The following is a 27,762-nucleotide window of genomic DNA, read 5'->3' as shown; positions in this document are numbered from 1 at the left end:
TAGTATTTTGCCTCTGGTGTTCGTCACTCGGCCTTACCACTCCAAAACCTTCGCATCGAAATCTCCGTCAATTATTTTATGGCTGTAGTCTCTGGTGTTTAGAACCAGACTGTCAAGCATTTTCTCATATTGTACTATTTTTGCATCAGAAGGTGTGTATTAACCGTAGATATCAGCCCTGTGATTTTCACGTTTACAAAGCCAGCCTCCGGGATTGCCATGGTTTTCTGCATAGCTTGTCATCTACATGACATTACCAGACATGTCCTTCACCAACATAGCGCTTCCGAATTTGGGCATAGTTTACGGAGTACCAGCAAATTTACATCCGACTCTGTGGAAGTAGACTTTGAGCTTGCTCTTAGTGTTCAAGGTGAATTTGTATCAACTTCAGTAAGCCATGCAATTCAGCCCCCTCCTATATAGTGACCACCTGTTCTCTCTTGCTCGTCCGCTCCCTTTTCCCTCTTGCACAACACACAGTATGGATCCTCAGTGAAATATTCAATGCGATGGCCCGTTTCACCACACTGCCCTGATGATCTTCATACTGACTTGTGCATGTCACTAAAAATGGCCAAAATCGATGCACCTAAATCATCTCTTTAGAGATATTGCTCCCTGAGTCAAGGACCGAACCTATCCTTGCTTTGCCGACAATACTTTTTGCTGCCCCCCGTAAGCCATTGCTCAGATTTACAAGTTTTCGATTCATCTCCTTTTGTCGATGCTGTAATCAAGGAATTACCAACCCTCCCCAGGATTTTGGGCGGTTTAGCTTTTTTCAGTGAAAAGCCTTTTCTTCCTGGTTGCTAAGTGAGTCCCAAAGGGTTCACTAATAATGTCCCTACTTCATCTTCTCACCTAGCTTTTGTGGAGAAGGTGTCATCTGCATTTGCCTCGTGACGCTTAAACTTTGGGCTCTTTCCTCATTCGGTAGTCTAATATAGGACATTTTATCAGAGCCCTAATATTTTTGTGGATATTACACCTCTCCTTGATATACTCACAAAATTGATGTATGTGTTCTCCCAGTGAGAGTAACGCTGTTTCGGTTTGGTGCCTCCTGCAAACCTGTGCCTCTCATACCAGCAGCGCCGGTGTCGACCTTGGAAATATCCCTATTTCTTCGTAAGCTCCCTGTTGAATCTCGACAATCCAGGGCAACTTTGTCCTTGGTGGTGGCCCCTTATGCTTTGAACTTTCATGGAAAGGATTCGGTTTGGACATCATTTCCACCCCACTGTTATTTATTGTCGGGGCTAGATATTTCCCTTTACTAATTTCTTGGGTATCAATGCCAGGAAAAACGCCAGCACTTCTGCGGATTCGTCAACTAAGAAGTGGGTTTCTGTAGCCCTTCTTTTCTTTGGATATAGGCCTGTGAATATTCATAACGCTTCTCTCGAGCGTTCCCGTGTCCGCACGAAGGGGACACCTTATGGGTGATTTGACACATCACGTATCGGTCTAGCGTAGGTACAGCAACTTGTCTGTCTACTAAATTGGATGAGTCCTCCCGGATTTAATTTTCTTATTCTAGGTTAATTTTTTTTAAGGAAAAAAGGGATAGAAAAATGACATGAAATATTTTATTTATTCATTATTTAACAACTTTAGAATCTAACTTAAAGTAACAAATAACTAGTCTTCATGGAAGGTAGGATTTATTATTCCCTTTTTGCCAGACTCTTCTTCTTCAGTTGGTGGTTCTAGGCTGTCCAAAGGCTTATTTGGATCATGGGACTTGTACCTCATCGCCAACAACATAAACAGCATCATGTCGATAAACATGAGCCCAGCAAACAGGAAATATTCATAAGCTTGGTTTTCAAAGATTTCAATTTCAGCAATGATAACCACAATGAGGTTACCAATTGCAATTGTCAACTGCCAGCAAGCCTGCAACACGGCCTTCATACTGAGTGGAGCCTGAGAGTATGAGAACTCCAGACCAGTAACCGAAAACATAACTTCTCCAAGAGTTAGCACGAAATATTGTGGAATTTGCCAGAATATATTGACAGAATTCTCCGGAGCTATGCGGTGTTCCTTGAATTCATAATTGGCCGAGCCCGTTTGTGCGGCAACAATTGTAATAACATCGCCTGGTTTAGCATAGTGGTGCCAAATTTTGACATCGCCGAACATAAGGTCGTACTCGGCCTGCTGTAACTCCGCTAAACTGGTTCCGTTCACTTCGATTTCTTTATTAATCTGGGGCTTGAAAATAATTTTCACGTTCTGGTTCAAATTGGCGAGTACACGGATCATAGCAAAACCTTGTTCAGATTTTTCGGGGTCATCTTGGTATGACTCTAGTTTTGGTGAATTCGCATTGCCAGTAATGTAGAAGCTAATGGCAGCGTGGTTTTTCAGTTCAATATTTTCGGAAATCGGATTGCAACCTAAAAATATATAAGAAATAGATGATATCATTATACTGGCCAAGTTGAAGCTTCTGTCAAAATAGAGAAAAGACTTTGGGAAAACTGGATTCTTTTGATAAAATAGTGAGCCTGTCGCTCCGGATTTGCATCTCCCAACTGCTTTTAAAATGAACCCTGATAATACACACATTAGATTGGTGGAGCAGCAACATTAGTGTGCCGTGGCCAAGTCATATGGAGTAGCATTTGATAGCTGCCAACTATGAAGAAACTAAAAACTTAAGGTCTGGGGCATCTGCGGCTAAGGGTAAAGCAAAGCGGCGGCGGTCTTCTGACGATCCCAACTTTTCAGCTCAAATGGCTGCAAAGAAGGCTCGGGTGGCATCGGCTATGTCTTCATTTGCAGCCAAGGTTATCGAAATCGATGGATGGGTCTTGACGATACCAGTCTTTCCGGTTACGATACAGAACAGTGTGAGCAGCTTGGAAGGAAACTCCTCCTAGGTGTAGTGACTGCATCCTTGGAAGGTATGACACTACGCTTTGAGTCGGTAGGTGTATACCGCAAAATGTTACCGATAAACGTTGCCGCCGAAAACACGAACGAGTAGCTTAGATGATACTTCTTCTCCTTCAACGAAGTGCGGGAGGGTGGGCGACGGACCCTGAAGAGGGTTTCCTAGCTACCATCGTTTAGACAGAGCTTTCTCTGGTTTCCAGAACAGGGGAGTAATGATGTTGAGGCCCTGGAACAACTTGAAGTCCAGAATAACCTCAACGCCTCCACCTGAATGCTATTAGGTAGCAAAGCAGTAGGAAGAGCCGATAGACCGGGAACTTACCTCACTATCGGCAAGACGCCGTTCATTGACTTTTATAGTCGGCCAACAATCAGAGCGACAGGACGGACGACATTGTGGTAAATTTCAGATTTGAGACCTTCGTTGATACGTCGATCACAAAAAACACCAGTTGGCCATTTGGTGTTCTTTGTGATCGAAGTTGAATTCGAAAAACAACTTTTAATCTATCTAAAAGAACTTACCAGCATTTCCGGTAGCGCTGAGGGTGAACGACTTTTGTTTTTCTATGTTCACAGTTAAAGCCTCGTGGTATCCAAGGAAATCCAAATTAAATTCCTCATGATGAGGGATGTTCGTTTTAATTGCATAATTACAATTTGGAACTGCATTGAAAATACGGAACTGGCTCAATCCGTCTGAAGGCAAGGTACCATATGTAGGCTGAAAAAAGTGAAACCTTAGCTCTGTGCATTACCTAACTACAACGATTTAACTTACCACAATGGTGAGTTCCACAAGGGCAGACAAAACGAACGCCAAACCGGCCAATATGCCTCCAATCGTCAATTTTTGCAAGGGTCGGCTCACACCAATTTTAGCCAAAAGAGGGTAAAAAGCATACTCGTAACATGGAATCAGTACAAGAATCAATAGAGGATTTGCCAATTGCATTTGTTCAGGTTTGATCTCAACGGATCCCAAGTTGCCGTTCATCATTGTAGCTTGGAAAGTCCATCGTGATCCTTGTTGATCGAACAGTGCCCAGAAAATCGGGATGGGAATGTAGAGTACAAGTACGCGGAGAAGTACTTTGACATCTTCCACCAATTGTCTTCCGTATTTCGGCACAGCGTAATCTAAGAAGTGTGCCTGCGGATTAGTCTTCCTTTGGGTGCACTTGCCAGCAATACCATTCTGAAAGAGTAAAATTTGAGGGGTCATAATGGGAGACATAATACATATCATTATGTTGTATTTTTACTTAGACTAAAGTAGGATTTGTAATCTATAAAGAATGTAGACTTTCGTCTTCACCAACGACCTAACAACTAGTGTTCGCTTTAGACCTAACTTGATAAGGAACTCCAAACAACCTGGTTTTGTACCGAGATCCACCGATGCGATATTCTCACCAACCGTTTGGCACCCTGGCCTACGCAATCACCCCTTCTGGGGAAGGGTCTGCTACATCTTCTTTTTCTACCATTAATATCGCTGGAAGATTCTCATCCATACGGACCAAGTGATCTGCCCACCACAAACTATTCAGCCGCATTTTATCCACAGCATAACGGTGGCGGCTTCGTTCATAAATGCCATAGTCGTATAGGATTTGAAATAGTTCATTCTCCTGTAGGGAACCATAAACTTTTCGGAGGATAATTCTCTCGAATGCGGGCTAAGAGTACTCAGTCTGCCTTGCTAAGAGTCCAAGCCTCCAAGGAATGCATGAGGACTGGTAAGATCATTGTCTTGTAAAGTAAGAGCTCATCCCTACGGTCAGGCGATTCAACCGGCCCAATTTTTGTAAGCTGAAATGGACTCTCTTAGCTGATAAAGAGAAGCAGTACGTGACACTAACTGACCTAACAGAAATCGCAACTATTTCAGCAAAGGAAGTAGTTACGTGGCGTTTTATTCCTGGCGGTACCATCCTTGAGAGGTGGTAGTGAAATCGTGGAGTTTACCTCCATCATCGAGGATTGCGTAATTCTTTCCAAGAAGGAAGCTTGCCTGAAGTAAAGACCTCTTACAACCTGGTGATTTGGAAGTCTTGACTCCGGGGTCATTTTCATGTTCAACACCCCCTAAATAGATTACCAGAATTAAACTGAGCCTGTCCTGCATGAACAACAGAAAAAATTCCTGCTGAACATCGCTATCATTAGATCAGTATGTCAATCATCAAGGCAACCGTGGGTCTTTATTTTTATTCCTCCTCCTCCAATAGCTGCATGACTAAACGGTTTCTGCAGCAGACATCAACTCTATGGAAAAGGATTCAGCAACACTTCGGTTTAGCATGATTTAGCTTCTTGACCAGATAATCAATCGAAAGCCACCCGCTATGGAGTAGCAGCAGTAATAACTTTTGAGACCAAGAGGACGAAGCCAACTAAGAACCCATCCCTACTATTCGGTAGCTAACCCACATTAGCGTTGATATTATCCATCGTATGACTTATAGGCACACAAAAGCGGGGTGCCTTACCCGTTCAACAGCAGGAACCAAGGTGACTGGTAAAACCGCCGCCAACTCGTAACTCCGCGCATGTATTCCACTGCAATAGCTGAATCAAGTTCCAGGCCGACTCAGTTTCCGCAACCTTCGTGCTTCTTAAAGGTCTCATCAAAAGGAAGCAGCTCCAACGCCAGTCTCTTCACACAGTCAATGCATTGTTGCCCGGCACGTTTGGTATGCACACGATGACGCTGAATTTGGGCCTGTAATATTCGTAGTCCTGACAGTTTACCGCCGTAGATGTTCATTCAACGATCTTAGATGCAGACTTCTTGTCTCAACACGGTCTCTCCATCAACAACCAGGTAAGAAGTTATGGAACTCATTAGCCAGGCTTAACTCGTACGACTACGCAACTACAATTCGCAGCTTTCCTATTATTTTGGAGGTTACTACACCTGCGAGAAACCCTTACGGCGATGCACAGCTCTCCTAAAGGATTTCGAGGGCATCTGTTCTAAACAAAGCACAGCCATCTCGCTTCCAAACTTTCCAGTAGATCGCCATATTCACGCAACGAGGCCCTCCGAGCATACACAGGTTTGCCGAGCTCCATCTCGAAGCTGCCATGGAGCAATTTCACGAATTACAGGAGTCAGGGATCATTCATCCAATAGGCTAGCTCTGCTCCACCTCGTCTCACAGACAAACGGCAGATGGCAACTCACTGGTGACTACAGGCGTCTAAACGATTGTACAACCGCAGATCATTACATTTGTTACAGCAAGTGTGAGGCCAGATTTTCTCTGCAAACAGTCTCCACAAGGCTTTCTACAAAATCGTCCACGAAATCACCCGGTCATCAATTAGTTTCCACTGCGTAGTGCAGTCGCTCTAACATACCAAGGACCGTGTCCTGTGGGACTGTCGGCTCGCAGGGTGGTGCTTGGACGAGATGTTCGTAGCTTTGGATGACCACGATGAACTGCCCAGATATCGCCAGAAGCCGCTTCCCACATTTTCCCTCTCGGAACTACGCATCAACACAGAGAAATACGCCCTGGGCACGAGCGAAGTAGAATACCGTTCCTACACTGTCTTTTCAAAGGATTTCAGACCCCTTTCACCCAGAGTCCAAGCTATTTAGTGTTTTTCAATGCCAGAGACAGCACCGAATTTCGTCAATTTCTAGAAACTCTTGGTATATAAACTGCACTGAATGAGCGTTGAAAAGGCTATTTGGCCGAAGCAAAAAATGCTTTTCTAAGTGGCAAGGCAACGTTCGCAGACGTAATAAGATAAGAACCTCGTTCTGGTCACAGGACGCCCCTCTGGCGCAGAGGACGAATGCACTAATCACCAACAATCATTTCCTAAGAAACTGTCGAATAACCAGAGTTGCTACAGCACCTACGATCGAGAGCTGCTGCCTGTCTTCGGCCATCTATCACTGGTCCACCCGACTCAGCAATGCTTGGGCAACGCCTCCCCCAAGCAAGCGCGTAAACTGGACCCCACATCCTACAACACCACGCTTCCTTTCTGAAGGAAACGGACGCCCTTTCGCCAGGTACTCCGTCACTATCCCATCTACGTTTAATCAGGCAGTTGAAGCCGCAGTCGAAACTCATCGAGAAATTCATGTCTTACTTGGAAGGGTAGGCTCTTGGATTGGTCATTAACGGGTACCACTTCCTATGCGAAATTTCGATTTCTATAGCCTTCCCAACCCTCCAAGGTGGATCACTACAACCGCCGCTCCTTGGGATTCTTTGATGTGCCAGACAATCGGCTGAACCATATTGACATCGACAATAATTATGCTGCGCAGGTTCAGCAGATCGACGGTTATCGATGGATGATCGAAAGGGGAGGATTCCTCTCGGGCCCAGAGCTTTTTCGAGGGCCAGAAATGGAAATTTCAATGAAGGAAAGGGATAATAGAGAGCCCGCATAATTTTCACTCCAGGCCAGTATAATTTTCACATTAGGTCAAGTTTTCCCGGATAATTTGGGCCCTATGCCTGTATTTCTTCTTTACGGCTCTGGTTGCTCGCTGTATCTCTTCCAAACCAACGAACCGTAACCCTCATCAATGCCCTGCACTCACAGTGGATTTGTATCTTTGGTTTACCGCACACATTTATGTCGAATCAAGGTGCACAGTTCGATTTTCACCGAACTCACCAAGTTCCTCAGCGTCTTCCCAGAACCAAATAGCGCCGTAGCACTGAGAGTCTTCCTCGGCCTTCCAACAGCATTAAGGAGGACCTTCAAGTTTCCCCAGCCACGATGCTATTGGGAACAATGCTTTGAGTCCCAGGTGATTTTTTCTTTTTCTCGAAATACAAAGAGTGGAGATCGCTATGACGATATCGGCTCCTTCGGAGCTCAGTAATGAATCCGCCAACAGGACGCCAAAAACTTGAGTGGAGTGATTACCAACAGGCTCTCGTTTTGTCCATAACTAGTGTTCTGACCGTAACCAGCTACCCGTATTGGAAGGGCGATTGCCGTGTCACTTGCAACGTGAATTCTAGTTTCGGGCCAAGAACAGAGACTGAAACCGAGATCTGTCTTTGCCTTCGGCAGACCGCTTTCTAGCGCATCTCACGTAGAAACCGACTTCTAACTCCTCCTCTTAAAGCGGTTAAGGGGAACTGCGAACTTTTCCTTCTCGATGATAATCCAAGAATGAAGGGAACACGTCCTTCGAGCTTTCTTCCTCCAAATCTCCGCCTAGTCTGAGAGCGAACGCCCTCGGAGGGCACTGAGGTATGGTATTGTTAAGAGCTAATCCAGATATTTCCTGAGTGGGATAGATAAACAGACGGACAAGCTGACAATTTGAAATTATACTTACGGAAATAGCTTTAACGACTAGAGCAAATGTGTTCCCTTCCGGGGGTTTATTAACGTACATTGGGCGACCCACAATGAAGACAACTAGAGGGTTGCAAAAAAAGGATAGTCGTTACTGACAAGTTTCAAATTCGATTAAGTTCAATAATACGTTGAAATAGATAAAATTACACTTACCAATGGCGATGATCATCAAAACAGCTGGAACGCCAAAAGCCAAAGGATAACAATGTTCGTTGTCGAAACAATGAACGTCCTGACGAAGAATAGGAGTCACAGTTGTTGAAATCAACGAACCCGCATTAATGGAAAAGTAAAAGATTGAGAAGAAAGTAGCCATCTGTGCAGCCTGCTCGGGCAATTTGAACTGATCACCACCGAAGGACGCTACACAGGGTTTGATACCACCAGACCCAAGGGCAATCAGGCATAAACCCAGTATCGTCATGGCAACTGGCGCTATGTTGAGTGGTTCAATGGCTCCTAGTGAGATAACTACGCTTCCAATAACATAAACTATCGAAAGGTAAACTATAGTCCTGAATTTCCCAAGCCAACTGTCCGATATGAAAGCACCAAGGATACAGAACAAATAGACTAACATTGTGAAAACGTGGTAGATAACGGTGGCTGTATCCTGACTGTAGAGAAGAATTCTGGTCAAGTAAATGACCAAAATTGCTGCGAAGAAACAAAGAAAAAGAAACATGTTAGCCAACTTTTCAAAAATACAAAAAAATAATTTAAAAAAATGTATCTTTTATCTAAAATTCGTACTTCTCATTCCATAGTAGTTGAAACGTTCACAAAATTCATTGCCGACAATGAATGCGATTGATTTTGGATATGGCAATTTCTAAAATTGAAAATAAATGTAAAAAGATTGAAAACAATTAAAATTGAAGATTTTTTAGTGAATACCTTTTGTTGCCCTTCCGTATCTGTTACCTCGGCAGCTTTCCCATTGTCCACTGATTTTTCTGGGATAGCCAGATCTAAATAAACGAGAAAAAAATATTAGAAAAAAAGGTAAAATAGGATCAAATTTGTGCAGAAATACAGATAATTCTATCGCTTTACTAAACATACGCTTTTTCTTGTAAAACACCGCAGATTTAATTTTGATCGAAATTAAGATTTTTGAACTTCGAAACGGCACTATCGAAGTTTGAACAATCAGGGCAGTATCCTCCAAGGTCCCTGAGAAACTGGATGAGACCGTAATCAACCTGTCATTCCTGGAAGGCCGTGATCGACCTTTGCGTCTAGCGACCCTTCTTTTAAGTGGTCCCATTGCTGTCGACTTTTTTTCGCCTGCGTCCAGAATCGCTTACAAGTGAGAGAAAGCTGGGAACACCATTCATTGACTTCCCTTTTAAAGTTCCGATGCATCAGTTTCTCAAGTCCATGGTCACTACCTGGAAATATTTACTGATATTTTCCCTTCCTTTGGATTGTATTTTCGGCGAAGTCAGTTACCAATTTGATGCCATTAATTGTTAATCTTGCTTTACGACACCCGTACTGCCATCCTGAAAGGCATTCATGCTCTCAACCACAGGGAGTAATCTATTATATATATATCCCTTTCTGACATTTCCTCATAGCGTCTAGAACACATTTGGGTCCATAGGTGAATGCTTCACCTGGGGGTTTACCAGCTTTAAAGAGCAGTAACAGTTTCTGCTACTCCACGACGAGCTTAAAGGCCCTATTCGGTATGTCGTCCAGACTCGGGGCATTACTATTTCCTATTCAGTCGAAAAGTTCCCTCGTCTCTGGTGACTGCCGGAACTCCTGTCATATTCATGGGTAGCTGGAAACTGTCAGTGCAATAGCTTCTTGATGATTTCCAATTATAAAATGGAGATAGTGATCTTCGGAGACGGACGGCTTTTGAAAGGGATTAATCGTGACTGTATAGGCTTTCGAACAGGCCCCCTTCAGTTATTCTCTCTTGCTCGGTTGGATGCCCCCGATCGAACCTACCTAATGTCATCTTGACCATGTGCTTGGCTCTGTAGCAGGTCGACGAAGTATTGCGTTATATGCAAAGCTGCATGCACGGAGATGCTTTTATGAAAAGCTCCATGTGCGGAGACCTTATTAACTCAGTTAAATCACACCTTCTGCTCGTCCATTGCATTTACTGACCAGCCTACCGTTCTTTTCGCCTTAGGCTTTAGATGTATGAGTCTCCTTCCCTTTGGTTCCCTCCATAGTTTACGGCGATGTCTATATTTGAAGTCCATGCTAGCTTGCCAAGACATATTGCGCGCCAATGCACGGTTGCCAAAAATCAGATCCACTATCCCACAACACCCCCTTTTGCGATAGATGTTTACATAACCTTTCTTGCCCAGTTCTATATCTATCTGTTCAAAGACTTTTCACCAACTGGACTACTATGCGCTAGTCTCTGCCCCCTCACTTAAAAGCCCACTGATTAAAGTCACCGGCAATTACATCTAGACTTCGACCCCTTGAGTGTAGATCAAGTTTGTCTAGAAAGTCTACAATTTCGGACAGTACGAAACTTGGTGGGGTGTAGTAGGTGTACACGTATATGCCTTTGAAAACTGCTCAAATGTGAGGCATTTGAAACACCTCTTTGAAAAAGTGTACTCTATCAGAAGGCAATCAACTCGTCTAATTCGGACTTTTGTTCCAGGGCGTATTGGACATGCTGTGTACAACTGCAATCTACCCCACACGGTCCGCGTCAGTGACCCAAGAAGGAGGATAATTTCACCTGCATCAATAGATAATTCCGCCTTCATGCCAGTAAAATACGTATCCGGCGAGTTATCGCAACTACAAGTACACGCAAGCCAATGCGCTCTTCCTACCAATCGAAGCTCTATCCAACTTACTAGACCAACCCCTCAACCCAAACCATCTCATACCTCCTCTACCCCGAACCTCCAGTCTCACTCTCTGTACTATGCATCTTCCGTGAAAAATGCTTCTCGTATCCTTTGACCTTAACCCTCTTCAACTCGTCCACCTTCCAACATGCCGCCCAGCTCAGTTCCTTCTTCCCCACATACAACACCCTTCTTCTTCAATGGAGAAGCCATTAGTGTTACTTTCCTTCGTCTGTCAGGTCTCCCCGGACAATGTCTGCTGAAGCGGGGATACTGTAGTGTCAATGCTCCAGTAAGCATCCTACTTCCCCTCCTCATCCAAATCCTGATTTGCTCCTCCTCAACGAAACCAAACTTAATCGCAGACATAAATTTTGCATTCCCAATTGCAGCGATGGAAAAACTGTTGGAATATGGACAACAGTTGCATCATCTGTTCATCGACTTTAAAGCCGCCTATGATAGCATAGCCAGGTTAAAATTGTACACAGCCATGAGAGAATCCGGTATCCCGACGAAATTAATAAGACTGACTAGGCTAATCCTGGCCAATGTGCGAGGCCAGATAAAAGCAGCAGGATCACTCTCAAGACCATTCGACATCAACAACGGTCTACGACAAGGGGATGGCCTATCATGCGTCCTCTTTAACTTGGCCCTCGAGAAAGTGATCCGTGATGCTGAGGTAAATACAAGAGGTATGATCCTCTTTAAGTCTACCCAATTACTGACCTATGTTGACGATATCGACATCATGGGAAGAATCAACCGAAACGTACAAACTGCCTTCATCCAGTTCGAGCAGGCGGCGCGAGATCTTGGGCTGCACATCAATGAAGGCAAGACAAAATGTATGGTGACAACGTTAGCACCGAAGATGAATCAACCAACAACATCAAGCCGCACTGGTCAAACAGCAAGAATAAGGATAGGAGAATACAACTTTCAGACCGTTGACAATTTGTCCTATCTAGGGTCGAAAATCACGACCGATAACAATTACGATGATGAAATCCGCACACGGTTGTTGTCAGCCAATAGAGCCTATTTCAGCTTACAAAGACTGTTCCGCTCGAAACGTCTCACCATAGGGTCAAAGCTCTTACTGTACAAGACAATGATCTTGCCAGTCCTCATGTATTCCTCGGAAACTTGAGTTTTTAGCAAGAAAAATTGCGAACTTTTGGCCGCGTTCGAGAGAAGAATCCTCCGAAGAATTTTTGGCCCCCTACATGAGGATGGACGATTCCGTAGCCTACACAATGATGAAATCTATGAGCGATACCATGACCGTCCGGTTCTGGATAAAATCCGGCTAAATAGGTTACGGTGGGCGGGTCACTTAATCCGTATGGTTGAGGATGATCCCACCCGGAAAGTCTATAAGGGCAATATCTATGGTAGAAAAAGAAGACGAGGCAGACCCTGCCTAAGATGGAGCGATGATGTAGGTCAGGACGCCAGACAGCTTTTAGGGATATCGAATTGGTGGACTTCGGCGCAAAACTGGGATGTCTGGAGTTCCTTATTAAGGCAGGCCTAGACCGGATACCGGTTGTTGCGCCGTTGATGATAATGATGATGAATTGCAGCACATGCCGATCCGAACGAATAGGTGGCGAAGACGGACGAATTACGATCTTGGTAACAGCTCCACTTCACGCCCCGAAAATTTTCATTCTCATCACAATCCCTCCCTTGGTAGAACTGTTCTCCGCGTTTCCCACACTCATCAATTGTATTCCTCACGAGCCTCTACTGTCCTAATCTATCCCTAGACCTTCCTGATATTACGCACTTTTCCCGTCACCTCAGGACTCTCCCAATAACCTGAAAAAAATATTCATCCCTGGTACTAGCAGGCGATCTAAACGCCAAGCATAGTTCATGGTACGAGGACGCAATGATTCCAAACGGCAATAGGTCGGCAAACTGGTACCCTCAAACTTCCCCCTCCCTCCAGCTAACCCTTCTTTCCCCTAACTAACCTTCGTTTCACTGTCCACACATGCAATCTTACATTAACCTCTTCCTAGTTAATAATAATCTCCTGGCCCAACCCCATGGCACCACCACTCCCCTTCACCTTCTAACCGTCCCAGGCCTAAGCGACCACAATGGTGTTGTTCTGTTCATTAATACTTCAGACGAACTCCCCAAAATACTTCCTAACTACACTGCCACTAACTGCAACCTCCTCAAACAGCGACTGGCGGACATCATATTCTTCATTTTCATGACTTGGAAAGATACACTATTTTTGGGAAACTCACTATCAATATTATATGATACCACACCACTGTCATATCACATCACTAACGAATATTCAACGCCCTCCTTGGACGACCACAAAATTTTGCTGGAAATTCGATGGCGCTGAAATCATTTCCCAATCAGCCTAATTTGGTAATTCGGCACTTAAGGGTTTTCATCTATTCTCAAAGTCAAACATTTATCACCTAAGTTATAATTTCCGGAGGACGAAAAATCATGCAATTATCAATCCTAGCTGGACCATTGAAATTGGAAGCGATATTGAGTTCAAATCGTTTCTGGAAAAGTCAGATTGAAATCAATTCTTAATCTGTGACGTTTTTTTTCAGCGGAATGTAGGAAGACCACACCTGATACCTTAATCTAAGCCCTAGTTTGCGCGAGCAATCATACCTGCAATTGCAATATTAAACAAATACGAAGGAAAAAACACTTATCGGTACTAACAGTGTGTGGTCTTTGGTTATACAGATTAGCACATATTCCATCTATTGTTTTCTTCATAGTTCGCAAACATAGCAACTATGTGTTAATCAGTCATTGACGTTCAGGCCTATATGTTGGAAATCCAATTATCTATCTTCCTAACGCCTTAGATTTGTTTGCTATGATAGGAAAGTACAACATGCAAATGGCAATACTCTGTAGCATGTCAAATATGCGGAACGACAGACTTTGCAGTTTGTCACTCTTGAGCTTCGTCTGACGTGAATATTGCACTGTGTTATCTAGATGACGTAGAACACCAGATTTTTTGTCTTTTGGATTCCTTTTTTTAGATGGTTGGAAAGCAAAAGCACACACACAATTGCTTTCCGTTTCAGTTCAATAATTCTCTGAAAGAAATAGAATTTGTTTTGTAGGAAGCAAGCAGGTCCTGCAGCGCGGAAACGGAGCTAATCATGACAGTCAAAAAAAGGACGATTTGCGATTTCATCCAGGGCAGAGGCAACTCATCAGACGCGGCCTCATCTTTGGCTTGGTTGCCCTGTGTTCTCCGCTAGTTTATGTAGATTCTAATAAACATGTTTAGTAAGCATATTAAGGACGCAGACAGCCTAGTTAAGACCTCAATAAAGTCAAAGTTAGTTTTTTTTGTTTAAAGATTGAGGAGCCTTTGGCCTGCCATCAGTTAACGTCGGATCGGACAAATTGAACGGAAGCTTTTCTTCACCTTTCTTAGCCATTGACTGCTCTTTCAGAGTAAGAACACAGCTTCTTAAAAAAGGAAGGATATACTCAAAATATAATCGGAAGGGAGGGATGAGGAATTATTATAGCCTGCATTGTGTATAACACAAGACAGATATGTCCTCTCCAGCGCAGCGGCCTGAACGTTGGGGTCAAAGTGGGTTTCGCATACATTAAAAACCACCCAGGGTCCATTCAGCCCTGATCTCCCGGCACTACAATTTAGGCACTACTTCGAGCATTTCCGATTTTCGCAGCTTTCCTCTATCTTGCCTCTTTTAGCAGTTCATTTTGTATCTTTACAAAAGCTGAAGGAAGCCAGTTCCGCTACGACTGGATTATCTCTTCAATAATACTTTTCGAGATTGCGTTCGTATCTAAAGCCTAGTGCGGGCTTTCTTTTTCGATTGTGGATCTCAGGTATAAGAAAATCATATTCTGTGGATTTTTTGAAAGGGTACCACTTCTGGAAAAATTCGAAGAATCAACAAAATTTAAAGTCGTGCAGATACTGTCTGTAGTAGCCATCGGGTCGCGTGTGGAACTGGATAAAAAAAGAAAAAGATGATCTCCCCGTGTCACCATTCCAGTAATTTTCAGATGTTAGAAAAGAGCCTATGCGTACACCAACTCTTCGAAAACTCGTGCCATTAATGTTGTCCATGGCCACTCGACTCTGTATTCTGCGAACTGATCCATACGTCCTAGATATATAGCACAAGCATTTCTCGGGTGAAAATGTCAACTGACATCATGCTCACTAGTGCCTTCACGGCCCCATCTTATTTGCGTCTAAAAGCGCAGACGGCAAGTCGAATCCATCTGCTTCCGGCTCGGCAAGTTCTCAATGAAACATACTACGGGTACCTCAAAGTTTAATATAGCGTTACTCATCATCCCTTATTATTTGACAGATGACTTAAAGACGTTCGTATTTCCCAAAAACTCCAGTATTAGAGTGCATCGCTCTTTATGGGTCTTTATCCAGTCCGCCGGGGTTAGCCTGACTCTTTCCAGCCTGGATATGACCGGACTCACTGCCTCCGCCGCGTAAACATCGATATCCTGTGGATGTTTCGCTATCAAAATCCCGGTCCAATTAGTCCGTAAAACCAGCAATTCAGGTCTCTTTAATGGTGGTTTGCGCAAGGACTCCATTATATAAACATTATAATCCACAGCAGAGGATTTCGAGCCGTGTGATGCCTTCGTTGTGAAGATATAATTTCTGGGTCCTGCCCTCATCGGAACCGTATTAGCAAGTACCGCACCCGCCGAAATTCACGCATCTTTTACGAAGATTGCATGGGTGAACGCCGAGTCTTCTGCTACGGTTGCGGACTACTAAACATAGATAAAGCCAAGCCCCAGTTATTAAAGCAATCCTGTTTCAAATGCCCGTGACTGCATAATGAAATAATGTCTTCCACAGCAACTCCGAAAACTACCATATTAAAGTAATCCGATACTGCGAGGTATATTCTGAAATTCTGGTCTATGTGGGATTACCTTGCAACTAAGTATATGCGCTTGAATTGGATTCTGTGATCTTATGGCTTTATTCTATGGGTCAAAAAAATCTTACACTTGAAAATTCGACCCCATCTATAAAAATCATCATCTTCATCATCATCAACGGCACAAAAACCGGTATCCGGTCTAGGCCTGCCTTAATAAGGAACTACAAACATCCCGGTTTTGCGCCGAGGTCCACCAATTCGATATCCCTAAAAGCTGTCTGGCGTCCTGACCTACGCCATCGCTCCATCTTAGGCAGGGTCTGTTTCGTCTTCTTTTTCTACCATAGATATTGCCCTTATAGACTTTCCGGGTGGGATCACCCTCATTCATACGGATTAAGTGACCCGCCCACCGCAACCTGTTGAGCTGGATTTTATCCACAACCAAACGGTCATGGTATCGCTCATAGATTTCATCATTGTGTAGGCTACGGAATCGTCCATCCTTATGTAGCGGCCTTCGGAGGATTCTTCTCTCGAACGCGGTCAAGAGTTCGCAATTTTTCTTGCTAAGAACCCAAGTTTTCGAGGAATACATGAGGACTGGCAAGATCATAGTCTTGTATAGTAAGAGCTTTGACCCTATGGTGAGACGTTTCGAGCGGAACAGTCTTTGTAAGCTGAAATAGGCTCTGTTGGCGGACAACAACCGTGCGCGGATTTCATCATCGTAGTTGTTATCGGTTGTGATTTTCGACCCTAGATAGGAGAAATTGTCAACGGTCTCAAAGTTGTATTCTCCTATCCTTATTCTTCTTCGTGTTTGACCAGTGCGGTTTGATGTTGTTGGTTGGTTGGTTTTCGGTGCTGACGTTGCCCCCATATATTTTGTCTTGCCTTCATTGATGTGCAGCCCAAGATTCTGCGCCGAAATCCGCCTGCTCGATCTGGATGAAGGCAGTTTGTACGTCTCGGGTGGTTCTTCCCATGATGTCGATATCGTCAGTATAGGCCAGTAGTTGGGTGGACTTGAAGAGGATCGTACCTCTTGCATTTACCTCAGCATCACGGATCACTTTCTCGAGGGCCAGGTTAAAGAGGACGCATGATAGGGCATCCCCTTGTCGTAGACCGTTGTTGATGTCGAATGGTCTTGAGAGTGATCCTGCTGCTTTTATCTGACCTCGCACATTGGTCAGGGTCAGCCTAGTCAGTCTTATTAATTTCGTCGAGATACCGAATTCTCTCATGGCCGTGGACAGTTTTACCCTGGCTATGCTATCATAGGCGGCTTTAAAGTCGATGAACAGATGATGCAACTGTTATCCATATTCCAACAGTTTTTCCATCGCTTGCCGCAGAGAGAAAATCTGATCTGTTGCTGATTTGCCTGGAGTGAAGCCTCTTTGGTATGAGCCAATGATGTTCTGAGCATATGGGGCTATCCGGCCTAGCAAGATAGTGGAGAATATCTTATAGGTGGTACTCTGCAACGTGATACCTCTATAATTGCTGCACTGTGTGGTATCTCCCTTTTTATGTATGAGACAGATAATGCCTCGTTGCCAATCGTCAGGCATTGATTCGCTGTCTCATACCTTGAGCACAAGTTAATGAACCACTTGGTGTAACTGGTCGCCTCCATATTTAACTAATTCGGCTGTAATTCCATCGGCTCCTGGCGACTTATGATTTTTTAGCCGATGAATTGCACGGACTGTTATGTTATCATCTATAAAAATCGCTTTCTCAAAATCAAGCAGGCAGGAAGGGGACAATTTTGATGAGTTCTCAATTTGCCGCAATGATAACAGACAAATTATATCACAATGATAGAGCATAAATCTAAGTAAAATTCAGGATCCAAAAAAATCACGTGTGTAGGTGGTACTAGGTATTAGCGGTCCTGTTCATCAGATTCCCTCAATGTACTCCTATACCTCCCCTCCTTACCACCTTGTTCAATATACTGTAGCGTTTGGTGCTGTCCGACTACGTAATTCCAAATTTTGGACAACATAAGACATGACGAAATGACTTGGGAATCCTGAGCATCTCCAGTGGACCACGCCGGACATAAGCTGAGCTTCGAGAGAAATTCTTTTGTGAGCTTTTCAACTAAAGCCGAGTAGAATACCGACGGTGTATTGTGGAGTTATGAAGAATATTCTTCATCGCAGGAGTGACATTCGGAATGTCAAGCGGAGCTACTGGTGATACTCGAAGCCTGTCGATCTAAGCCCCAAGCTTTGTATACTCATTCTGGCCGACAACCAAGTGCCCATTAGATTAGTAAAGCGGTGCATGAACACCCCGAACAAACTTGTCACCCTCTTCTGTGTTTTGAGCCATTCCATGAAGAATAACAGCATAGAGATATTGATTCGACCGACGGACCGTCCGGTCTCTTTGTATTTCCTCGTTGGGCGTAGTCAGTGTCCCGCTGACGGCTATGAACGGTAGAATCTTCTCGCATTGCCTAGAAGTCGCAGCTTCAGATGACAAAGGCTCACCCCTAAGTCGATGACGAATAGGTTCTTTTATAACCATACCCTAAAAGGTAAGCTTTTGCGCCAGGCATGCGCAAATGTGTATAAGCCCTGAAATTATGGGGACCACACCGTGCGATTCGGCATACTCTACACTCTACTAGAGGAAGTAGAAGCCCTTAAGCACTTGTCCTGTGATTGCTTAGTTCTAGCTAGAACTAGGTTGAGGACTTCATGTATCCAATTCCTTGGGGACCTCAAAGAGATTTGTGCTTGTAATGTGGAGTTGCTGTCTTCCGCTAATGCTAGGGGCTGGCTCTAAAGCTCTGAGCTCTCTGGATTCTGCTCCCCTTGCCCTTCCCACAAGGGTCTCGGTCTTAGGAGCTTGTGGCATCAAGACGACGCACGACAAGGCTTATTAAGGTCCCCGAGGCGACCAATTCCTGCCTACTTACCTACCTAACAAGAAGACCTTATTGCATCAGCCTTCTAATGTGGGGAGGGGGTCTTTATACTAGTTCCTTTTGGGAAAAGCTGCAAACTTTTGATAAGGTATTATCAGAAGCAATCATAATGTCGCATTGTTGAAAAAAATGGTTTGTGAAAATTGCGTTTTGGCTCGTCATGTTTATATAATTAGGTAAGGCGATATCAGTAATCTGCCGGTAATACAAAGAGTGATAACTGGAAACCGTGAGTTGGTTTCGTACTATGGCTTCGAACACACTTACGTAGTGTATTATATATAAATAGTAGACAATAATAGGCAGCACGTGCTACTTTTATTAAGGAGATATTGACAATATGCTTTGCCATTAAATATAAGGTTAAAAAATTTAACAAATTTATGACTGGGAAGCCGACAATTGGATGACTTTTGAGGCACATAAAATTTAAAATCCACACTAGAAACAGATATGATTTCCTCAATCGTGTGATTCGCATAGGTGCAGTTTTCATTCATGATAAGATGTCTCAAATCTATCACGTCCTGTTAAAGCCAAAGTTTATTAATAGTTAATATCATCCATAAAATACTCGTTTCAATTCTTATCTCATTACAACCATATAATTTATATCACAATACAATAGTTAATTATTGTACTTTATCAATATCAGCCGTCAATGAGTTGATTTATAATTTCAATAAACTTTCTTCATGTTTTTCTGAAAAGCTTGTTTTCATTAATGATATACATATAAGCCGGCATTTCAGACTATTGACGTATTATTGTTAAGGAAAAATTAGATATTCGTCGCAATTTCTGTCAAAATAGGATGGGGAGGCATCAAAGTATAATTGCAATTGACAGATTGCCGGTATTACCACTTGATCCGTCATCAAGTGGGTGCAGACTCAGGACCTCCAGCATCCTCAACACAAAATAATCATTATTAAACTCAAGAGGAAAATTGGGCTCGTTGAGAAAGTACACTAGCATAGAAGTCCGTCAACTATCCATCCAAGCTTATCCAACAACTCGATGGAGGAATTCCGGGGGCCAGAAGATACCTTGCGAAAAAGGTAAAGAACTTCTTCTACAATATAAAAAAATGCATGAACCTCGGTTATCCGCGGCCTACAAAGGTTTCATCGCCGCACCGACGTCATGACGTCGATCGCCCAGGCCGGTCTATTCGAGGACACCCAACGTTAGGGAATACGTGCCGAGACGCTTTCTTGATGAAAACTGTTCCCTCGACGGAAAATCCCACCCCGTCCAAACCACCCTAAAAACGATAGTGGAATTCGGACAATGCAGATCTATTGTAACATGCCCTAACAAGGTGTCTAAGCTGTGTCACTTCGCATGCACCAGGCAAATGCCTTAAAACCCAGGTAATATTAGATCTGGTTCGTCTGAACATTCAGCTAACTACAGAAAATGCTCGGCCTTCTTGTATTGCAAGAAAGGTTTCAGAGACAAATCGCTTATCCAGCATTCGCTCTCGGGCCACAACGACATCTAGGACCTCCAGGACCTCAACAACATCTAGGACATCTAGGGGAAGTGCATACAAATGATTGAATTTGTGGAGTCAATCTGCAGGCCAGAAGCAACTCAGCAGACGGTGCCTGCGCCTCTGCCCTGGGAGCAGCGGAACCGACCTGGTTGCTGGGTGTTACTTTCACCTTATTACCTATAATTAATTCATAACACGCCATGGGTATGAATTATATTCATGTTAAAAAACCCCCATACGTTCAAACCTAACCGTCGGAGGCTGATCGTTTTCTTTCAAGAATATGAGGGAGTCCCAGGATCACCATCTACTTGATGGCGGTACGGAGCATATGGAAAGAAATCTTCTTTCACCTTTTTTGGTAAGGGGGCAAAGGACACCCAGTAACCACCTCGGTCACGCTGCTTCCATTGCAGAAGCAAAGGCAGCGCCTGATGTGCTGCTTCTGCCATGGAAGAAATTGCAAGTCGTCTATTTTTGGATTTTTAAATTTTGGTTTTCTAGTCCAGAGCAGAGAGGTTCGTGGACCAAAAAAGGTGAAAGAAATTTTCTTTCCATATGGTCCGGGCCACCATCAAAGAAAACGGGCCGAAGCATAAGTCAAAGGGAAACGTAGGGAAAGATGGTAACGAAAAGGTTTAAATTTAAGGGCGACCAGTTGAAAATATTCACACCTGATAGGAAGTTGAGATTTTCCAATCGAAGGACACTCTTGGAAGGTTGGGGAACCTCGTGGGTCAAAGGCCGATTTCGCCTATTGTATTAAGTACATTCATTTAATGGTGGGGGTGGCTTCTTTAATTTAGAATTTCAAAATTTGAAAGTACACGGATTCAACAGGACGAATTTATTGCTACTGATTGGCAATATCCTCAAATAACATCAAGTTTCCCGCTTATATTTTCACAATTCTACGAAAGATTACCGCTTTCTCGCTTTATATTGCGATTCTCCGTTTTCAAATTTGGGTAAAGCTAGCCCGATTCAGACTTTTGAAACCGGGTACTACTATCTAGCGTTATCTCTCAAATTTACGTAAATCTTCGATAAAGCTAGACACCTTAGTCTAATACGTACACGCTTATAAAAAAATTGCTCTTTGAACACGCAGAAATATTAGAGTCATTTTGCGAAAAGTTGCATCATGGAGTGAGCTTGGTAGATAATCTTTAAATATAAACAAGTCGGGAAACCAGAAACTAAGCGTAGATATGAGAAGTTTTGTGTATTTCTTATGCAAGCAACTTTAACTATGCGACTAATGAACGCATTAGTGCCCGCTTTTAAAACCTCTTTGCACTATAAGTTCGTTCTGGAAAGTACGTTCTGTTTCGAAAATAACCAAATACAGGGCTGACGAGAGGGGATGGAAAACTGGCCCGAAATAGAATTTCCAATGGAAAAAAAGATAACAGAGTACCGACATTGATTTCGCTCCAGACCTATTTTTTCACCCAAGGCCCCGTTTTCCCCCATAGCTTTCACTTCGGGACCATATTTCCTCTCTATGGCTCTGACCACATGAGTTATTATCCACCCTCATTACAAAAGCTGGCGTCTGTACTTTTACGATTAGGAGCCAATTTAATCTTATTGTAATTTTCTTTATGTAGTGACGGGATTTCTACCAAACTTTCCAGATAATGTTCCGTATCATGAGCTATATTATCATATTATGATTCAGGTTATTTCTGAGAATTACTCCATTAAATAAGTGGCCACTTTTTGACGCCCTTACTCTCCGCTCTCCTGACTCCCTTATAACTAACATCAAAACTTGTTTCGAAAAATACAAACCTGAACCTTTCATTGGTACCCCTCAAGGTCATATTTGGCGAAAGAAATGAATGGCGACGCCAATTACTTTTAGATAAACCGCGGAAAATGTAAAAAAAGGCGATATCCTTACGCGATGGGCGATAATATCGAGATTAAACCAATCTCTGACTAGCACCAAGGAACCTTCGTAGTAATGCCAGCCCCGTTACATACGTATATGTAACATTAAATATATCAAAAAAGCTTTTATTGAATTTTTTTTTGAACTCCAATACTTCCTAAAAGCATATCCTCTGAAAGGCCTGGCCTTCGTGCGTGTTTTGGTCGGCTGTGGATTTTCCCTCCCTATCGCGGCAATTAGGCCGTAAGCTTCCTGGCTCCATGCACGCGGTCCTGACATTAGTTTTTCTTTTTCCCATTTTTCAGCTTCACTTCCGTTTCGGGCACCTGATTAAAGGCAAGTGAAATTTTGTTGATGAGAGGAGAAGGACAGAAGTATTACAGGGACCTCCCCATTCCTGAGTTTGGTTAGTACCGATGCATGCAAGCACAAATCAACGGTCACTTAAATAAGTTTCACTCAGATGGGACTGGACCTTCAGTGTCAATTGCCCTTTTCTTTTACTGCAATGTAATACTGACATTTTATCGCTTATTGTGCTTTAGTTCATGCTTCGGAGGAAACTTTCAATGACCTTTAAAACAAATTCGTTAATAATAATAGAATTTGTACCAAACTTCTCGATAAGATGTTCCGTAACATGACCTATAACAAATGTTAAATGGTTTCTCAGTCAATTAACAAATCAAAGTAAGAATCGAGTACAATGGACCACTACGATCTGAGTGCTCGAAAGCTTTGTCTCTTCGACACCTCTTACACGCAATGCACTATAATTAAATTTATTGGGACAGTAACCGATATGGACGGAATTTTGAGGCCGTGACATCGAGTTCAGTAAGAAGACTCCTCCAGGGGTGACATCTGAAGCTAAGCGATAATCAAAACTCCAAGCCAAGGTGTCACTACCTCACCGAGGGCTGAATGGTCATAGGGATTAAAGAATTAAAAACACAAAACAAAATAAAAGTATAAGATAAACTTCGATTATGGCCCTGGGCGATGGAGGAATCCTGAGCTCATCGATCACTTATTCAAGTGGGAGCCAATTCAATTGGGACCCAGTCCTTAACTGACTCGCCGAAACAGTCCCCTTCTGTCAGCAGTCCTGACCCCGGGCTCCCGTCGGCGCCATTTGCTGAGGACAAAGTCTTGCCTACCGGTAAGCGCCTGGCTCCTGGGAGCAAACAGCTGCCGAGAAAACCGGCTTCCGCAAAACAATGCAATTGTCGCCTCAAATATTTAGGAGTATATTTCCACTCAAAATTAAAGTGGAACAATAACATAAATTCCGCAGACAGCACTTTCACCAAAACGAATTCATTGGATGTATACATCCACAATAAAAGCCATTTTGAAGTATGCACCCATCGTTTGGTGGTCGAGACTAGCCATTGCTAGTAGCAGGAAGCTGCTAATGCGGACTCAGAGTTGCCTTAGTATTACTAGAATAATGGGTAGTAGGCCAACCTCGGCATTCGAAAGCATTCTAAATTTACCCCCATCCATTTGAAGGAGAAAAGGAATGCCGCTAACGAGGCATGTGTTGATGCCATTGGCGCGTGGAAAAGTGGCCAATCACGCGCCCATCTTTACATTCATTGGTAAACATCAGATGCTCTGAGGCCCGCCGATCATATGAGATAAACTCCGTCGTAATCACCAAAAGAGAAGAACGACCGAGAAACCAGCCAGTTTGAGGAGGAGAAGGAGATCGCCCTGGACTTCGTATGCATCTAGCCAGCCTCCTCAAACCTCAGATGAACGGTGAGGTTTTTTTCAGCGAAACCCATGCGCTTTCTCTGTGTCTAGAGAATGTTTTCAGATTTTCCAAGGCCTGTGAAAGCCGTTTGGCAGCGCTACTTTCTTGGGAACCAAGGCCCATATAAAAAGAGGCTTTTCGAGCCAGCTACCCAAAACCATCAACTCGATCACGGCACTTAGATCACTAGCTTCTCGGCTCCATGTACACCGTCCAGACATTGTTTTTTTCCCAATTTTTCAGCTTCATTTCCGTTTCAACTTAATGCGATATTCACATTTTGTATTTTATGCTCTGCTGCGGTCTCACGCACCGGATTAAAGACAGGCACTTTTGAATTTTACTGAAGACATAGGAGAGACGCGTTATAAAGAATTCCCCATTCTCGTAACTGGCTAGTATCAAGGCACGCAAGCGCAAATCGACGTGTCACTTTAGTGCCTTCAATTCAGGTGGGGCTGATCCTTCAGTGCCAAATATCATCATCGTTTGAAATATCTCAGCGTTAGTGGTAGATATTGGTAAACCAGGTTAGTCATTTTGCCATCTCGTAATTTAAACAGTCATTACACATTTTGCGATGGTTTAGGATGGAACTAGTCCAGCCAAACAAAGCAACTTCAATAGACTTCGTTAGTAATAGGGGAGTTCTCGCAAAACCTTGTACCGTGTCCTACTTTGTGAATAATTTTCTACAGTTAATTAAACAAATTTGAAAAAGGCAAAATGAAATATTAGTATGTCCCCTATCTAAGAACTATCCATTTCTTGGAACGCTTAACCTGAATGAACACTCGGCAATTTCGAATTCGAAGTTTCGATTTCCAAAATTGATGTATTAATATAACTCGATTAGTGGAGTTCCTTTTGTAATTGTAATTGAAATATAAAGTCATTGACGATTTCCTTATTGGCTAAAAAAAGTAATTTTGCTGGAGGGAGGCTCTGCTTAGAATGATCGTCCGCCAATTTCCAGCTAGCAAAAATGCTCTCGTCATATATATATATATATGCGGGTTTGGTGCTATAGACTAGACTTTCAACTTTAATTTGATAACAACCTCTTATCATATCTTAGAGCATTGTAAATTCATATACAATTGACAACTTTCACTTGTTATAATTTTAGAAGTAACGATACGCTTTCCATCAAACTTTCCAATAACATGATTTATATTATGCCTCACGCTGGTGCCAAATATTTTTTTCGCAGGATAGACTTAAGGGGGTTTTCAATCAGTTTTCAAGCTAATATAATATTATTAACTTTACTTGACCGGATATCGTTGTGGAAGGTACTAAAGTCTAAGGTTCTAAGAATAGATCCTGAATTTAGTTGTGCACTTTCTAACACTGCAACATCCTCTTCGCTACAAGTGTAGAGACCAAGGCCTGCTTCGGAAAGGATAATTGATCTCCCATGGCTATATTTTGTACGAAAATTTGACACTGGTCTTTTGCATACGAGCGTATTCTCTCTTAAACTTAACGCTGCATGTTTGAAGGCTAACCAAATGTCCTGCCAGTAGATGCAACCGTTTCCAAACAAAGCAGTTGGGACCGGCTCATGGAAAGACAAGCAGATTGGCAGAGAGTGAACCCATTTTAAAAGGATTTTGCTTTTCTAGAAGAAATAAAAAACTTTGTTTGTAAAATTCTCTTTACGACGAAAATTCGATGGCGGAAATGATCCTTGAAACCAGGTACTTGATAGTATGACGATTTAATGTTAAGTAAGGATAACAGTGGAGGCGGTTATGTTTTCTTTTTTTTTTTAATTTGTCATTTAAATTCTACTCAAATAAAAAACTCGAATGAACGGATGCCGAAATAAAGGGAACCCTTCTCCTTGCAGAATAATACACTTCCATTGTACTACTGAGTAGCACCGAAGTTTTCTTGCTAAAGCGAACCACACAACCTTACATTTTTTCAGTTTAAACTTCTCAGTTTTTCAAAGAATTATATATAGTAGAAGAAATGAAACAAATTATTTTTCCTTCGGTGATATAATTGGATGCTTTTAGATACTTCAGATACTTTTCAATCCAGGCAAGACCACAAATAGTCTGATTGTTGTGACAATTAGAGAAGGTTAAAGTATCAACAGACTTGTCATCAAACTATCCATGCTCTAAAGTGACGAATGCTCTAGTTGGAGTACTATTTTGATTAGTATTTCTGCATTCAAAAACGGCTAATATTGCCTGGAAGCATTCTCTCAAACAAACTCTTAAAGCATCGGCAAGTTTCCGGGGTTGTTGTTGCTTTGTCACGAGAAAGTATAACAATGTTGTCTGCAAATTGATTCAGATATCACAATGCAACTTCGGCTTCTTCCATTTAAGATCAATGAAAACTCTACACAGAATATCGTAAATGTTACTTTTGACTCCCAAACCTGCATCTGTTCACACAGATTGCCTCGAAATTACCACGAACGACACCGTAAATTGCTAATTTTATTTAAAATGTATCTTCAATTGTCATCTCACACTTGCACGTTATTAAGATAAAAGTATTATTCACCTTTACTCTGCTGTTCTTCACTCATTTTGCTGCACTTTTATTCCTACGTATTCTTCCACTTAAGTTTATTATGGCTAACAATAAGGAAGGCCGAAGACCATGCACTAATATTGCGTTTAAGGGAAAGTCTTCAAGTTGCAAGATATAATTAATTAACGTGTGAACCGCATGGTAGCGAAGCGTTCACTGAATTCAAATAATAACGTTCCAATGCTATAACCGTACTGAATTCAAGAACTGGGACATTTTATCAGTTGAGGAATAATCTCATCAAAAATTTCGCCTCTGATGCGAACTAACGCAATGGAAGAGATTGCGTCGCATTCTGCTTTTCTAATCTTGCACCCCCGACAAGTTCATCTTATCGAAATTTCGTTATATCATTTCGAAAGGTGTAAATAATAGGTAATAAAATTATTGATGTTCATTTGAAGAGACATGCTCGACAGGGTGTTGAGGAGAGTCTCCATGCGACGACGCTTTATCTAGTGGCTAAGCTGCAAAGGTGTACTCCCATTGAGATACCCACATTTGACAAAAATAAGTCCAAAGGTTCCATTCTGTATTTATTCACTTCCTGTTTTCAATAAAGTGGAATGCGTCCTATCATTAGTGTTATTGTTGGAGAGTTTTTATCAAGGCTTTTTGAAAAAAAAACATGGCTGCATGGCAGAGAAAAGGTCTCACCATTCTTTCCCTAACCCCAGTTTTTGAGCTCACTAAAAAAAAGGGAACGGTTAGTTCAAGGAGTCCCCCTCCTACAGGTCCCTGCATTTTCTTCGTAACAACAAGAACCCGAACATAATGCACAACACGACTCCAGGTGCCACCGCTTCTCAGCATCTCTCAGAGAGTGTTTTCTATGTCTGCAAAAAGTTGCTCCGTTTCCGCACTTGTGCAAGACAAACCCCCTTGCCAAGAACATCAGCCCAACCTATTGGGTTACACTCATTAGAAGAAGTCTCTTTCTTTATAGAACACCCTCAGTGTTTATCATCAGCCGGCTCAAGGCGAGAGCTACAACTGCAACCTTACCCGTTGCTGCTTTGGTTTGCTTGAAAAGGTTTATTTGGGGAGTGTCAATCCA

General features: G+C 42.8%; 1 protein-coding gene across 1 annotated transcript; it reads right to left on the bottom strand.

Moving 5' to 3' along the window:
• Positions 1-1,572: 1,572 nt before the first annotated feature.
• On the bottom strand, positions 1,573-26,891 carry LOC119657354 (peptide transporter family 1-like). The gene is made up of 8 exons (XM_038064228.1): positions 26,676-26,891; positions 9,160-9,233; positions 9,016-9,094; positions 8,416-8,919; positions 8,240-8,322; positions 3,692-4,108; positions 3,436-3,634; positions 1,573-2,408 (listed from the first exon to the last, which is right to left on the bottom strand). The coding sequence occupies exons 1-8, from the start codon at positions 26,698-26,700 to the stop codon at positions 1,645-1,647; spliced, it is 2,145 nt and encodes a 714-aa protein (XP_037920156.1). The 5' UTR covers positions 26,701-26,891; the 3' UTR covers positions 1,573-1,644.
• Positions 26,892-27,762: the final 871 nt, after the last annotated feature.

This window comes from Hermetia illucens, chromosome 5 (assembly GCF_905115235.1).
Source record: "Hermetia illucens chromosome 5, iHerIll2.2.curated.20191125, whole genome shotgun sequence".
Taxonomy (NCBI): Eukaryota; Metazoa; Arthropoda; class Insecta; order Diptera; family Stratiomyidae; genus Hermetia; species Hermetia illucens.
This window is presented reverse-complemented; position numbering and strand designations above follow the sequence as displayed.

Coding starts and splice junctions, on each gene's coding strand:
- LOC119657354 (XM_038064228.1), bottom strand. CDS start 26,700: ATGAGTGAAGAACAGCAGAGTAAAG. Junction 8,920..9,015: donor CAACTACTATGGAATGAGAA/GTACGAATTTTA, acceptor GTTTCTTCGCAG/CAATTTTGGTCATTTACTTG. Junction 8,323..8,415: donor TTTGATGATCATCGCCATTG/GTAAGTGTAATT, acceptor GCAACCCTCTAG/TTGTCTTCATTGTGGGTCGC.